Source organism: Carettochelys insculpta, chromosome 1, assembly GCF_033958435.1.
Source record: "Carettochelys insculpta isolate YL-2023 chromosome 1, ASM3395843v1, whole genome shotgun sequence".
NCBI classification, from domain to species: Eukaryota; Metazoa; Chordata; order Testudines; family Carettochelyidae; genus Carettochelys; species Carettochelys insculpta.
The window spans coordinates 108,130,719-108,144,905 of record NC_134137.1 but is presented as its reverse complement, the minus strand read 5'-3'; the positions used below and the strand labels follow the sequence as shown (position 1 = coordinate 108,144,905).

Below are 14,187 nucleotides of genomic sequence, written 5' to 3'. Positions count from 1 at the left end.
TATAGAAGTATACTAATGTGTTACTGCAAGAAAATAGACACAGTCTTGCGATAAACTAGATCAAATCACAAAAAAACTCATTACAATTGTCTTTCCTGGAGAGGCTTAGCACAAGCCAAGGGCAAACTTTCACCATATACCTAGAGTGGGGGTTCTCAAAGTGTGGTACATGGACCCCTAGTGGTCTGCCACCATCTTGCAGGTGGACCTTACAGCTTTCCCTCCCAACCCTGCATAGGGTAGCCTGAACTGGCTCTCTAGACCCATGCCTCCTTCTCATGTGGTTAGAGTGCCAGTGCCAGCTTCCCGCTGTGGTGGGGGAAAGGGGTAGCCCCAGGTCTCACAGGATGGCTCTGGATCTGGGGGCAGTGGGGGTGGTGGGAGAAGCCACAGCTCTGTGCACTGCCATTTCCCCACTCACTGACTGGAAGAAGGGCAGTTCAGAAAACCTCTTGCTTGGAGGCTTTCCTGCTACTCCTATTGGCCAAAATCGCAGCCAATAGCATCAATGGGGAGCACAGAACCAAGTAAGCGCCTCCCAATTCTCCTAATGCCCATCCCTCACATCCTAACCTCCTTATACACCCCTCTGCCAAGAACTTGCACCCTGAAGACCTTGCCTATGGGAAGGCAAAACAGGCTTGTAAATGTAAAACTCTAGACCCCTAGAAACTAGTAGGTCTCTAAGGTGGGCTACAAACTTAAAACCATCAGAATGGCCAATGTGTTTTATGGTATCTTTAAATTGGAAATCATCTGCCTACAGAAAGCTGATCTAGTTTTCCAAACTGCTCACTGGTGTTACTATCACTTATATCATAGAAAAGACATGATGGTGAATGGCCTTTTTACAAATCCTAAATTATCATTACAGCACCAGCTGCCAGAACGTAAGGCCTATTATCATTCTCATTATAACCTACTATTTTGCTGAGCTACTAATTTAACTAGTCAGATTTGTTTCTGAAAGATGGGGAGGGAGTTGATCTGTTTAGGAATATTTTTGCAGTCTTGAAGCTTATTACACGGACTACACATTTTTATATTAAAAATCTCAACCTTTTTATTGTTTCTGTAGGCAGATGATTTCCAATTTAAAAAGACACCATAAAACATATTTGCAATTCTGATGATTTTAAGTTTGTAACCCACACTATAGACCTATTAGCTTCTAGGGGTCTAGAGTTTTAAGTTTACAAGCCTGTTTTGCTTTCCTGCAGGCGCTTTAAACATATAAATGGCACCTTTCAGTGTCCTGAAATATGAAGGGTAGCTAGTCCCAAATTCTCATGTTGCTTAATGGGCTCACATAAAATGAGGTCCACAAAACTTTTATTACCATCACAGTTCAAATTCACAGGTGAAGAACCACCAGGGAAAGGATGTAGACATGTCTTTTGCTTCTGCTCACCCTAATTTCCCAGGTGCAAAGGAACTTTCCCATTCAGGTTTTAATGACTAGTTTAAGTCTTAAAGTGAAACTTGATTCAAACATATGACCACAGTATGTTGTACATATAAAAACCGGGAGTAAGTCAGAGGGAGAATTCTTCCAGGAGAAAAAACACCAGAGGTGAAGACTTACTAGTACCAAACAGAGGAAGAAAATATAGCTGTTATGCTAATTTGCATAAAATGATCATAAAAAGGTAAACTAGGTAAAGCTTGCTTTCCATTTTCTTTCAAGCATCACTACTACTATATTGAACAATGTCGGCCAAAAGAAAACATTTTTTTCTACTTTCAGAGCATTATATACATTTTTGAACTAACAAGAATTTGTTTCTCCTCTATTGGAATGAACATAGTATGCTCTGAAAGCTGGTAACAGTCCAGTTGTAGTGAGATGGGAGTAAATATCAGAAGACTTTGTATGCTACAAACTATTTCTGAATTTAGACAAAGATGTAATGATTCATGACATGCCAAAACATGCTAATGAGCTTCAGTAATTTATGTTTTCTTTTTATTAAGCAAAAATACAGAGTCCACTCAAATGTCACTGTATAAAATGGGAAAACTAGTTACTGTAGGTAAAATTGGTGTTTTATTTCAAGTGTGGCTGTGAAACTCAACTTCTTTGTTGAAAACAAGGAAGCAGTCAAGTAGCACTTTAAAGACTAACAAAATAATTTATTAGGTGATGAGCTTTCGTGGGAAAGACCCACTTCTTCAGATCATAGCCATACCAGAACAGACTCAATATTTAAGGCACAGAGAACCAAATATAGTAATCAAGGTTGACAAATCAGAAAATCATCATCAAGGTGAGCAAATCAGAGAGTAGGGGGGCAGAAGGTGTTGGTGGGGGGGGCAGAACATCAAGAATTAGATTAAGCCAAGTATGCAAAAGAACCCCTATAATGACCTAAAAGATTCCCATCCCGGTTCAAACCACGTGTTAACGTGTTGAATTTAATATAAAAGAGAGTTCAGCAGCCTCTCTTTCCAATCTGTTGTGAAAATTCCTCTTCAGTAAGATGCAAACCTTCAGATCTTTGCAACTGAATCTCTTCCAAACAGGGTAAGATGTTCTGACAACATTTTACAACATACTTTGATTTTTTTAACTAATAAGCAAAAGGCTCACCACTTAAAACAGACATTTCAAGTAACAAATATCTTAGCTCTTTTCCATGCCTCTACATTTTATTTGAGAGGTAGCAGAATTAGCATAAAATATGTGCTCTTCAACAAAAATGTGCCCTCAGAGGTTCTGCTTTGTAGATGTATGCATGGTGGGGAAAAAAAAAAGCCTGAATTCAGGAAGACATCATCAATTTTGATAGTTAATACTCAATAAAACCTTGAAGATGAAATAAATAAATACATTTCTAAATAATGGTTTAAAGACTTTTTGTTTTCTTGATCTAACATTAACAAAACACAATGCTAATAAAGAAAATTATATAGGTTATCATGTTGTATTGGTTAGTAGTAAAGGCCACAAAATTAACTTGTCTAAACTGACACCAAATATATAATTTTATACCTTTTAGATACATAAAAATATGACATATAGCTAATAATTTCAATCAAAAATAAATCCTTCATTTATTTTCTGTCCAGTATGTTTACCTCTGCCCTAAAACTTGGGTCCAACCTCATAACTGGATCCTTTCATGTAATTCAAATCTGACTTTACACATTGGGCTTGTGATTCCAGATATAGTCAGTGGGAGTTACTTTTGATCTACATCAATACAAGTGAAGTCAATCTCTTTGCTTTAATTTTCCAAATAAATAGAGGGTTATTTCATAGGTTCTCAGTTTAAAAAGTCATCTGATAGATCCAGAATGTTGTGGACTTTTAACAATTCTTCATAGCTATTTCCTAGAAATCAGAAAAGTATAATAATGTGTTATTGAAAGAAAATAGATATGGTCCTGTGATGAACTAGTTTAACAAAACGCCAAAATACATGCTCCATTATTCTTCCCTTTATTGCAAAAAATATCTTTTAGGATAAAAACAGGACCAATAAATTTAAATTAATCCTATAAAATATTTTGCCCCACCCCATGCATATTAAAACATCCAATGACTGTTGAAGACATGGTGAATTAAAACTCTTAATATGAAGTCCACAACAGATAAAATAGTAATTGTGGTCATATTGTACTGCCGGTATACCTACAACAAGGGTCAGCAGCCTGCAGCTCTGGAGCCACTTGCGGCTCCAAGCACTGCCGTCGCTGACTCCACTTGTGGCTCTGGAGGCTGCGCTGCTTAAACAATGCCCGCAGTGAAAACTGAATTTAGTTTTTTGTTCAAGTGGCAGCAGCATTCAGAGCCGCTGGGCAGTCAGCTGCGGCAGCGGGGAAGCCGGCAGGGCAGGGAGCCGCCTGTGTGCTTCACATGGGGGAAGTAAGTCTGCAGGAAAGCTGGGGGAGAGGCAGCCAAGCCTGGCCCTGCTGGAGTTGCACAGCCATGCTGAGGAGGAGGAGGCAGGGAGCAGCAGCAGCACGCGGAACTCGTAGGCTGAGGCAGGTAAATCCTGGGGCTGGCAGTGGGAGTTTGGGGCTGAAGAGGTTAAACCTGGGGCTGGGATGTTGGTTTGGGGCTGAAGGGGTTACACCTGCGGATGGGGGGGCAGGTTTGGAGGTTGAGGTGGGTAAAGCCTGGAGATGGGCATAACAACTTTCTAACTGATACAAATCATTGTGTTTGTGCTGTTCTTAAAATAGGGGTGACAAAAAGTATGGTTTGACCTTTTTTTTATTAAAGACTGTCTTGTACTCACATGCACTCTGGCTCTTGAAGTCTTGTTTTTGTAACTGAATTTGAAATAAAATGGCTCTTCTCGCTATTTTGGTTGCAGACCCCTGAGCTACAACATAGCGTGGCAGCTTGTTAAGTGTTGAAAATATCTAAGCTTTTAGTAATTGTGCCTCTGGAATGTCATCTGTCTTGAATTACATCCACCTGGGACCATGTTTCGATGACCAATATGGACAGATTACTGGAACCTTAAAACTTCGCTTTCTTTGTAATTGACATTTAAACTGTTTGAAGTTTCTCATTAAGTCTTTTTTTACAAATTAGGTGCAGATGTCTACAGCTAAATGTACAGTACTAAGGGAAATTAGGTCACCTGAAAGCTCAGTGTAAAAAGTATCTATTAACTGCTTTAATGCAGAGTACATTAAAATTTAGGGATCAACTCTATGTCCCAAATTCTTCAAAGTTTCATCATTTCCCTTTCATCACTGCAGAGCTGTTGACGCTAACCATGTTTAACTGAAATAATAGACTAAAGAGAAGGAAGTTTAGCAACTCCCATCCATGGTAGAACAAGGTAAGGGTTTGGTTGTGCCAGGAAAATGGGATGTGCCTGGAATGGGACTGCTTCTCCTAAAATCATGTGGAATAGAGACACAAACACCAGACAGATGAAATGAGCAGACTGGCTGGGGACTTTCCTCCTGCCCACAGTCCAGGCTGTCTCACCCTCAAGCCTCATACCACCCCCCAGATGCCCTTTAAAAAGGGCAGGAGGCTGAAGATTCTCCATCCCCAATTTGCATGGGAACATTGCTGGCTGTCCTCCTTTGTCGGTGAGCAAGGGGAAAGGGCACAGTTTGCTGCATTCCTCACGCTGACTGGGAAGCACTGGGAGTAGATGAACCTGGACCTGCCCCAGCATGCGAACATGCAGCCCTCCCCCGGTCATGCCCACTGGAGCTGCAGTAGCCACAGAGACGAGCTTCTCACCTGGCCCTAAGATACTGCAGTGAGAGAGGGCTGGGGTAGTCCTTCCTCCCCAGGGCAACCTGCACACTGAACCCCTGCCCCGAACCCCTACCCCACACCAACTATTCAAATGAAGCATGGACATTTTCAGTTTATTTTCCAAAAGATAAACATTGAGATAAGGACCTAAGCAATAGTGGCTGGCACAGGGCTCAGACAGCAGGCCAGCTGGGGCTGCACCAGGCACCCAGAAGGGGTCAAGAAAAACTATTTGTGCTTATTTTTAATTTTAAATAACATTTTTATATCACGTTTGTGTGTTTATTTTAAATTATGAATGGAATTTTTTGTCAAAAGGGGGCTGGATGATGGTAAGGAAGAGGTGGGGGTGTGTGAGGGTTTCTCAAAAATCAAAAGTGGGGGGTGTGATGCCAAAAAGTTAGGGAACCACTGCGTTAAGGGATTTAAGAACCTACAGAGCAAACTTAAAAATTAGTTCACCACTTTACAAAGAGCCAGTGCTATGGACACGGGATGGGCATGAACGTTCAATTCCAAGAGCTGTTCGGCATTTCAAGTGAAAAGGGGCCCTCCTTCCCCACTGAAGTCAATCGGAACAAGCAATACTTGTCTTTGCAAAAGATACACGGTACCCTGTAGGATCAAACTCAGCATGATCCTGTGTATTTGCTATTAGGCCCAGTTACCCAGCATACAGCAGGAAAGTATAATGTTTTAGTTTAAAGTGGTTGCATGTAATAGTGCAATCTCTCAGAATAAACGAGGGCACAGCTTACACAAAATGAACAACTGAAAAGCCTTCCGGCATTACATCAAATGGTCTTCTGTGAGCAGGATATGGCTCAACATGTCACCAAAGCGAACAGGCACCATGTACATGGATGCTCCAAGGCTGAAAAATTAGCAGGTGCTCAGCACCTGAGATCCACCCCCGAACACCTTTTGCTCCACCCAGTGCCGTCGCCTCCTCCCCCCTCAGTGCTTCCTAGCAACCATGAACAGCCATTTCCCATAATGCAGGATGCTCTGAGAGGGAGGGGAAGGAACAGAGATGGGTCATGCTCAGGGAAGGGGGTGGAGAAGAGACCGGGTGGAGGCAAGTGTTTATGGGAGTGGGTGATGAGAGGGCACGGCTTAGAGCAAGGGTACGTTGGTGCTTCTGCCCAGGTGCTTAACCTGGCTCACTACTGTCCAATATGCCTCCTCAATAAGTGGGGACATAAAAGACAAAAGTATTGAAAATGGGGGAATACTAAGTGGAAATCAGCCCCTTTTTGGTCCAGGGGTCCAAATTTCTTCCTCTGGCTTGTTTGAGCTCTGCCTGCTTGCAGTTGCAGCACTCCTGTTTATTCCATCCTTACATTCTGAGGGGAGCCTATTTGGCTGACCAATTGAAACTTAGCTGCAGAAATGTGGCACTTTAAAGACTAACAAAATGATGTATTCGGTCATGAGCTTAGTTTTTAAAAAAAGAAAAATTTTCAGCAGGGCTATACTTCAGTTACTTCCCAAAAAGAAGTTTTCCCCTAGAACTGTTACTATACTTGTGAACAATGCAGCTAAGCACATTTCTAATGCAGCTGGAACAGGAAAGCAACTGAACACATGATCAATATATGATTTTTGGAATATCTTCAAATAAAAAGTTCACGGGAGATTCTGGTGCTGCTCTATACAACTTCCTATTCCTCAGATCTCATCATCATCTTCTGGTGAATAGAGCAGTGAGGAAGCAGAGCCATCAGGAGAGGGGCACGATCCCCTATGGATACCCATTTAGGGAAAAAAAAAAGAAGAAACCGTTAAAAATAAAAGGGGCAATTTTTATAAATAAACAATGAAACTGAAAGGACAGGAGAAAGAAAGAAAGTGAACAGGTGAAGAGACAAGGTGGCAACTGTTCTCATGCTGTATCCTGGTACATGTTTGGGAAGGGGAGAAGTTGCCCAGCTGCCAACAGCTGGGAATCAGCAACAGGGAAGGGATCACTTGATGACTGCCTGTTCTGCTGATTCTCTGTGAAGTACCTGGTATTGTGCACTGGCAGAAGACAAGACACTGGACTAGATGGACTACTGATCTCACCTACTATGGCCATTCTCATGACAACGCCACAACCATACCCACGTACACTCATCTACCCACACACCCCAAGAAAAGAGAGAGAGAGAGAGATAAGGAATTATTTTTGTTTAGGGAAAATGTATTTGTACAAAATTCTAATTAATTTGGACATATTCTGTGTATTGCCATTACTGATACCTATCCCCGTCCTGCAAATGGATCCACCTAGGCAGGTCCTTTATGCTTTGACTTCAGCTGACACCATAGAGGCACAAAGATCCATGCAAAAAAAATATAGATAAAGGATCAGGAGCATTATTGGTATTTATAGCTGTTTTAACAAGCATTTTTCACCAAATGAATCATGATATGGCTTTTACCATTTCCAGTTTGTGATTAAATTAATTTAAATGGATCAAAACTACATGACACAAAATGATTCCGACGAATATTCTCTGTTTTGCCAATTAAAAATGTTGTCATTAGAAAGTCACACTTGCAAATACAAGCCATCCCAGAATCCTGAACAGTATATTTTTAAAACCTGAAAAACACACAACTAGTTATTTGCATTAAAGGGGCAGGAAAGGGACACCTCATGCAAGGAGTCCAGTGGCATCAAAGAATAACACATTTATTTCGACATAAACTTTCATGAGATATAACAGAATAACACAGCTACCTCTCTGAAAAGGCTCATCTGCATAAATACTCTTCACATGTCTCAGCGATACACTCAGCTAAGATGGGAAAACAGACAAAATTTACTACCGGTGAGAAGTTACTTCATGTGTGTTCATATAAATGTTGCAGCAAAGTACCGAACTGTTTCTCAACTAGCAACAACAACAACAACAACCAACAACAGATCAAGGGAGAACTTTTTAATTTCCTAGAATAATTTCAGCTCCTTTTGCTTTAGCACCCTCCAGTGTCCAGTCTATGAAAAACAATATTGATACTAGCTCTCCATGTAGCCATAAACTTGTATTCCTAGACAAATGGTAAAGATGCAGCATATTCTTGAAGTGAGATTGAGAAGTGGCTCTCAACCATGAGCACAGGTACCACTGGAGATAGGCAGAGCTCTTCTATGAGTTACATGAACTCATGTAAATGTTTGCTTATTTTCAAAACAGGCTATATAAAATGCACTAGAAAAGTAAATACAAACTAAAATTTCATATAGGCAAAATGAGAAAGCGATTTTCAGTTAATTCTATGCTATGATACTTTTATATTTTTACATCTGATGTTGTAAGCAAGTAGTTTTATGTTCGAGTATGCAAGACAAATTAAACTCCTGAAAGTAGTACGGTAATCTGGAAAGGTTGAGAACAACTGAAATACTTATTTTAAAGCTCCTACTGTTCTGTAAGTCCTCAATACTATAAATTAGTCTTACACTTAATTCTAAGTGTATAATTATTCAGACCAAGTATACATGTCCATGACAAGTTTCAAATGCCAGCTGGTTTTACTGTAACACTATCTAAAAAGGTATGTCTGAAGTTTTTATACCCAGCAATGGTACATATTTTACCTTCACCAAAAAATATTACCTGGAAAATTTTAAAACTTTCAAAAATATTTATCTTTGTGCAGATGCCAATTATAGAAAATTTTCATCCAAAAGATGAAAGCTTTGGAACATTATGAACAAGAAAAAAAACAGATGAAAACTGTTTGCAGGTTTGAACACATTTATCTTCCTATGTACATAAAAATATATTCTTTCTTCAGTATTCTGATGCTATTTCTAAGAAACAGATTCATAGCAATGGTACCCTAGGTGGAGCCCACTATCCTAGACACCCTTAAGGGCAGCTGTATCTGCCTCCTTGTCCAGCTACCACAGAGACCTGTCTCTGGAGGTGTGCAATTAATGCTTATTAAAAATTGTTAATTTGTTCTGAGTTAATCACATGGGTTAACTGAACTTAACTTTTATATAATTACAATGCTGAACATCAGAATGTCTTTATGCATTTGGGTTTAGCGTTTTCTTAAGACAGTTATGCAAGTTCTCTCATTATATAAAAGCAGCAACAGTGCAGAGTTGTAGGTTTAAAGCATTGAGCAATCAGAAGCAGGCAAAGTTGGAGACTACCAGACCAGGTTCATTTGCCTGTGCAAAATTCTGTAGAAGACGACTTAAGTCTGTTGTGGTGGACAGATCAAGCCTCTTAGTCAGTTTTGCATGAATAAAGTTTAAAAAATTGCTTCTATGCTTGCTGTACACTAACACAATCATTTTTTTCCAGTTTAAATCAAGTTTAAGCTGGTGTACAAGAGCCCTATTCTAAACTAGTTTTTCCCTAGAAAATTACCATCCCTGATTTAGGGGCTTGATTCCGCAAGATGATCTGTCCATGCAGACCCTTATACTTGCGTGACAATCCACTGATGTCAATGGAGCTCAGCTCTGCATTGGTACACAGCATCTATCCTTTGATGACTATTTGGTGTCTTATGTGACATTAGCTCATATTCGCAGTACAGTTACAGTCATCTTCACAACAGTCACTAATTGGCATGGAGACTAAACCATCCTGTAGCTCACAGAGGCCTCTCCACATTAAAACTAAAGAAACCTGAGGGGCCAACCAAAGACCACTCCCTCTGCCCATGTTGCGACCTGTAATTTTTAAAATGGTAGGTAAGGCTACACCTATACCTGAAATTCTGTTTTTTCTAAAATGAAAGACTTTTAGTCTGCAGTGCATCTAGTGGAGCATCTTTCATTGGCATACCATGAAAAAATTACTTAAAGCAGCAGCATCCCAACAGATTTATACTTGTGCTACCACTAAACTAGATATTGACAACCTTTCAATTCAGTTAAAACAAGTCCCCTTTCAGAAGACAGGAAAAGGGCAAATATAGTGCCCATCTATAAAAAAGGAAAAAAGAACAACCCAGGAAACTACAAACTTCTGTGCCAGGAAAGATAATGGAGCAAGTAATTAAGGAATTCATCTGCAAAGATCTGGAAGAAAATAAGGTAACAGCCAGCATGGGTTTGTGAAAAACAAATCATGCCAGACCAATCTGATAGCTTTCTTTGACAGGATAACAAGTCTTGCGGATAAAGGAGAAGCAGTTGATGTGGTATACCTAGACTTTAGTAAGGCATTTGTTACAGTCTCACATGATCTAAAAGGCAAATACAACCTACGCTGGAAGGGCAAAACAAGAGGGGTTCTGCAGGGGTCTGTTTTGGAAGTGGTCCTATTCAATATCTTCATCAATGATTTCAATATTGATATAAAGAGTATGCTTATTAAGTTTGCAAATGGTACCAAGCTGGGAGGGGTTGCAACTGCTTTGGAGTATAGGGTCATAATACGAAATGATCTGGACAAACTGCAGAAATGGCCTGAGGTAAACAGGATGAAGTTTAATAAGAACAAAAGCAAAGTACTCCACTTAGGAAGGAACAATCAGCTTCATACAAACAAAATGGGAAGAGACTGTTTCGGAAGGAGTACTGCAGAAAGGGACTTAGGGGTCATAGTGGAGCACAAGCTAAATAGGAGTCAACAGCATGATGCTGTTGCAAAAAACAAACAAACAAACCAACCATGATTCTGGGGTGCATTAATAGGAGTGTTGAGAGCAAGATACAGGAAGCCATTCTTCCACTCTACTCAGCACTCATTAGGCCTCCTCTGGAGTACTGTGTCCAGTTCTGTGCCCCACATTTCAAGAAAGGTGTGGAGAAATTGGAGAAGGTCCAGAGAAGAGCAACAGGAATGATTAACGATCTAGAGAACGTGCGCTACGAGGGAACACTGAAAGAACTGGGCTTGTTTAGTTTAGAAAGAGGAGGAGTTAGAGGGGACATGATAGTTGTTTCCAAATACCTCAAAGACAGTTACAAGGAGGAGGGAGAAAAATTGTTCTCCTTGGCCTCTGAGGCTAGGACAAGGAGCAATGGGCTTAAACTGCAGCAAGTGATGTTTAAGTTGGACATTGGGAAAAAATTCCTAACTATCAGGGTGGTTAAACACTGGAATAAATTGCCTAGGGAGGTTGTGGAACCTCCATCACTGGAGATATTTAAAAGCAGTTTAGACAAACATCTATCACGGATGGTCTAGATGGTGCTTGGTCCTGCTGTGAGGGCAGGGAACTGGACTCAATGATCTCTCGAGGTCCCTTCTAGTCTAGTGTTCTATGATTCAATAACAAAGTATTTTAACTAAAGAGGTTTATGAAATTACAAAACAAACAAACAAACAAAAAAGAACAGATCCAGTGACTGGTGCCACCACTATAATAGGTTGAGCGCTGAAGGCAGTAACTAGCCTGGTAGGCTAGAATTTCAGCTGCAAGAAGGGTCCAGGAAATATGCATTAGTTTAGGAGTTGTGCAATTTTAGAAAGATAATCTGAAAGAATAATTCGGTGGTAATGAGAAGAAACGAGTGCATGTTTCATTTTTCTTGTATGCTTATTAAGTGAAATACATTATAAATGTTCCTTTTGCAAAGGAGCTGAGCAAAAGCAGGCAATTATTCCTGGGGCGGGGTGGGGGGGAGAAGAGGTGACATCTTGTCTTCCAGGATCACAGAGAGTTTCTTCCAACTGTCCCAAGTTTCTCATCAGAAGGTATCAAGACCCACCAAACTAGACAAGCAAACGGCACCCACTATTTCTGCTTAAAATTACTGTATTTCTTTCAGAACAACTCCACAATTAAGTTGTCCCCAGCATATTAGACACCCACAATTAAGAAAAACTTCTGAACTACTGTACCTCTGATTCCTCGCTCTGCTTGAAATAAATAGCACACTGAGCACACACATGATTGATGCACAAGTCCCCACAACTCCGGAGAAGGAACTTCTACATGGGTGGTGTCCCTGGACTCTTCTTTCATATGAATTTCTGACTAAGAGGTGATGGATACATTTGGAGTTTACATCCTGGCTGTAATGGACAGCAAAGCTCTCTTTTCTCCACAAAATTGGTACCTCTTCTCTGTTGAGGTCATGGGTCTCTATAACTCTGTTGTTCCTACCTTCCTGACAGCCCTGAAAGGTAAAGCCTATGCTCTTTTGCTCCTTCCTCACCCCAGATTTTTCATTCTTCCACTGCCATAAAGGGATTTTAAATTGCTGCTCATAAGGTTCCCAAGCAGTAGCAATGTAAAACTATCTTGATTCACTTGGCACCATGAACAACAGGATGAAACTAATCAGAATATTATTAATTTCATGCAGCAGCTACCTCGCAAAATTCTGAACAAAGGGAGGAAAGCACTCTGTGGCAACTAGAAGATAGTACTGCAATAGTTTGCTTTTGCATTAAGAAACTTTGTTTTACAATGAAATCTTTAATTACTAGGAAATTACTTTACCCACCTTCCCACTGATTAACGTAGTCCACCACAATTCACTTGATAGCGGACACCCTTCTCACATAAAACTCAATTGCAGAGATTTGCTTTGAAGTGCTCAAATAAGTTCACATATAGTAACCCTAGCCAGTTGTCACTGCCTTACATGTGCTCCTGCGGAAGGAGGGATCAGTGGACAGGTGGGAGCTGGGAGGCCAAGGGAGTGAATGGGAGATCTGGAAGGGGCTGTGTGTAAGATAGGGATGCAGTGGGGGCTGTGAGGGGAGTCAGAGAGCCTGTGTGGTGTCAGGAGAGACTAAGGACGTTGCAGAGGGGTTAGGGCAATACAGAAGCACTAGGGTGAGTGCGGGGGGGGTCACAAGAGTCATGGGGGACTGGCCAACATGGAGGCACTAGGGGTGAGTGGACAATCAGAAGGGCCTGTGGGGGTAGGGGTCTCTGGGTACAGGGATACATGGAAGTTCTAAGGGTGAGAGGGAGCTCAGAGAGCTCCAGGACAGATCTGTGCAGAGGCACTAGGGAAGTTTGCAGGGGGCGGTGCTGGCTGGGGGCTGTAAGGGCTGCACTATGCAGCAGCATTAGAAAGGTGTGGCAGTAGAGGGCTCTCGAGGTGGGGCTATGCAGGGGCAATGGGGCAAATGGGAGTAGAGGGATCTGGGGGCGGGGCTATGCAACAGCCTGAGGAGAGAGTAGGGAGTCAGGGCAATAAGGGATTCTGGGCAGAGGCACTAGAGGTGTGGGGGTAGTGGGCTCTGGGGGTGGGGCTATGCAGGGGCACCAGGGCTGAGTGGATGTAGGGAGCTGTAGGGCAGGGCTATGCAGAGGCACTGGGGTGAGTAGGGGTAGGAGCTGTGGGGTGGGGCTATTCAGGGGGCGAGACTATGCAGAGGGCGGGAGGTAAGTGGGGAGTAGGGAGCTGTGAGGCGGGACTATGCAGAGGGCGAGAGATGAGTCGGGGGTAGGAGTTGTGGGGCGGGGCTATGCAGAGGCACTCGGGCGAGTGGGGGGTAAAAGCTGTGGGGCAGGGCTATGCGGGGGGTGAGTGGGGGTAGGGAGCTGTGGGGTTGGACTATGCAGAGGGCCAGGAGTAAGTGGGGGTAGGGAACTGTAGGGAAGGGCTATGCAGAGACACTGGGGTGAATGCGGGTAGGGAGCTGTGGGGCAGGACTATACAGGGGTGAGTAGGGGTGGGGAGCTGTGGGCAGGAATATTCAGAGCACGAGAGGACAAGGGGAGTAGGAGCTGAGGGGCGGGGGGAGCTGAGGCGCTCCCCGGGGAGACGGCACTAGCCGATCGGGCGCTACTGAGCCTGCGTGGTTCCGTCAGCGCGCGGAGGTGCGGAAGGGAGGGGCGGGGGTTTGTCGGGCCCAGGGGGTGAGCACGGCGCCCCCTCCCCCCGGCTCTAGTAGCGTCACTCACAGTCTCCGCCTCCTCAGAGCCGACCCGGCCAGCAGGAACCGCAGCGACCTCGCCGCTGCCGCCATCATCCTCTCAGCCCCACCCCCGCTGTCAATTGGCCCAAAAGTTGGGCTTCGAACGGAACA

General features: G+C 42.6%; 1 protein-coding gene across 2 annotated transcripts in view; it reads right to left on the bottom strand.

Annotated features, from left to right (window-relative positions):
• CLYBL (citramalyl-CoA lyase) overlaps positions 1 to 14,187 on the bottom strand; it is a 250,714-nt gene extending 236,527 nt beyond the window's left edge. The window contains exon 1 of one of the 2 annotated variants that reach the window (XM_074983124.1): positions 14,063 to 14,187. In XM_074983124.1, coding sequence (XP_074839225.1) covers positions 14,063 to 14,130 — 68 coding nt within the window. In that variant the 5' untranslated portion in view covers positions 14,131 to 14,187. Of the gene's footprint in view, positions 1 to 7,961; positions 8,106 to 14,062 lie in introns of those variants that run through there. The other variant, XM_074983133.1, reaches the window with a different exon arrangement.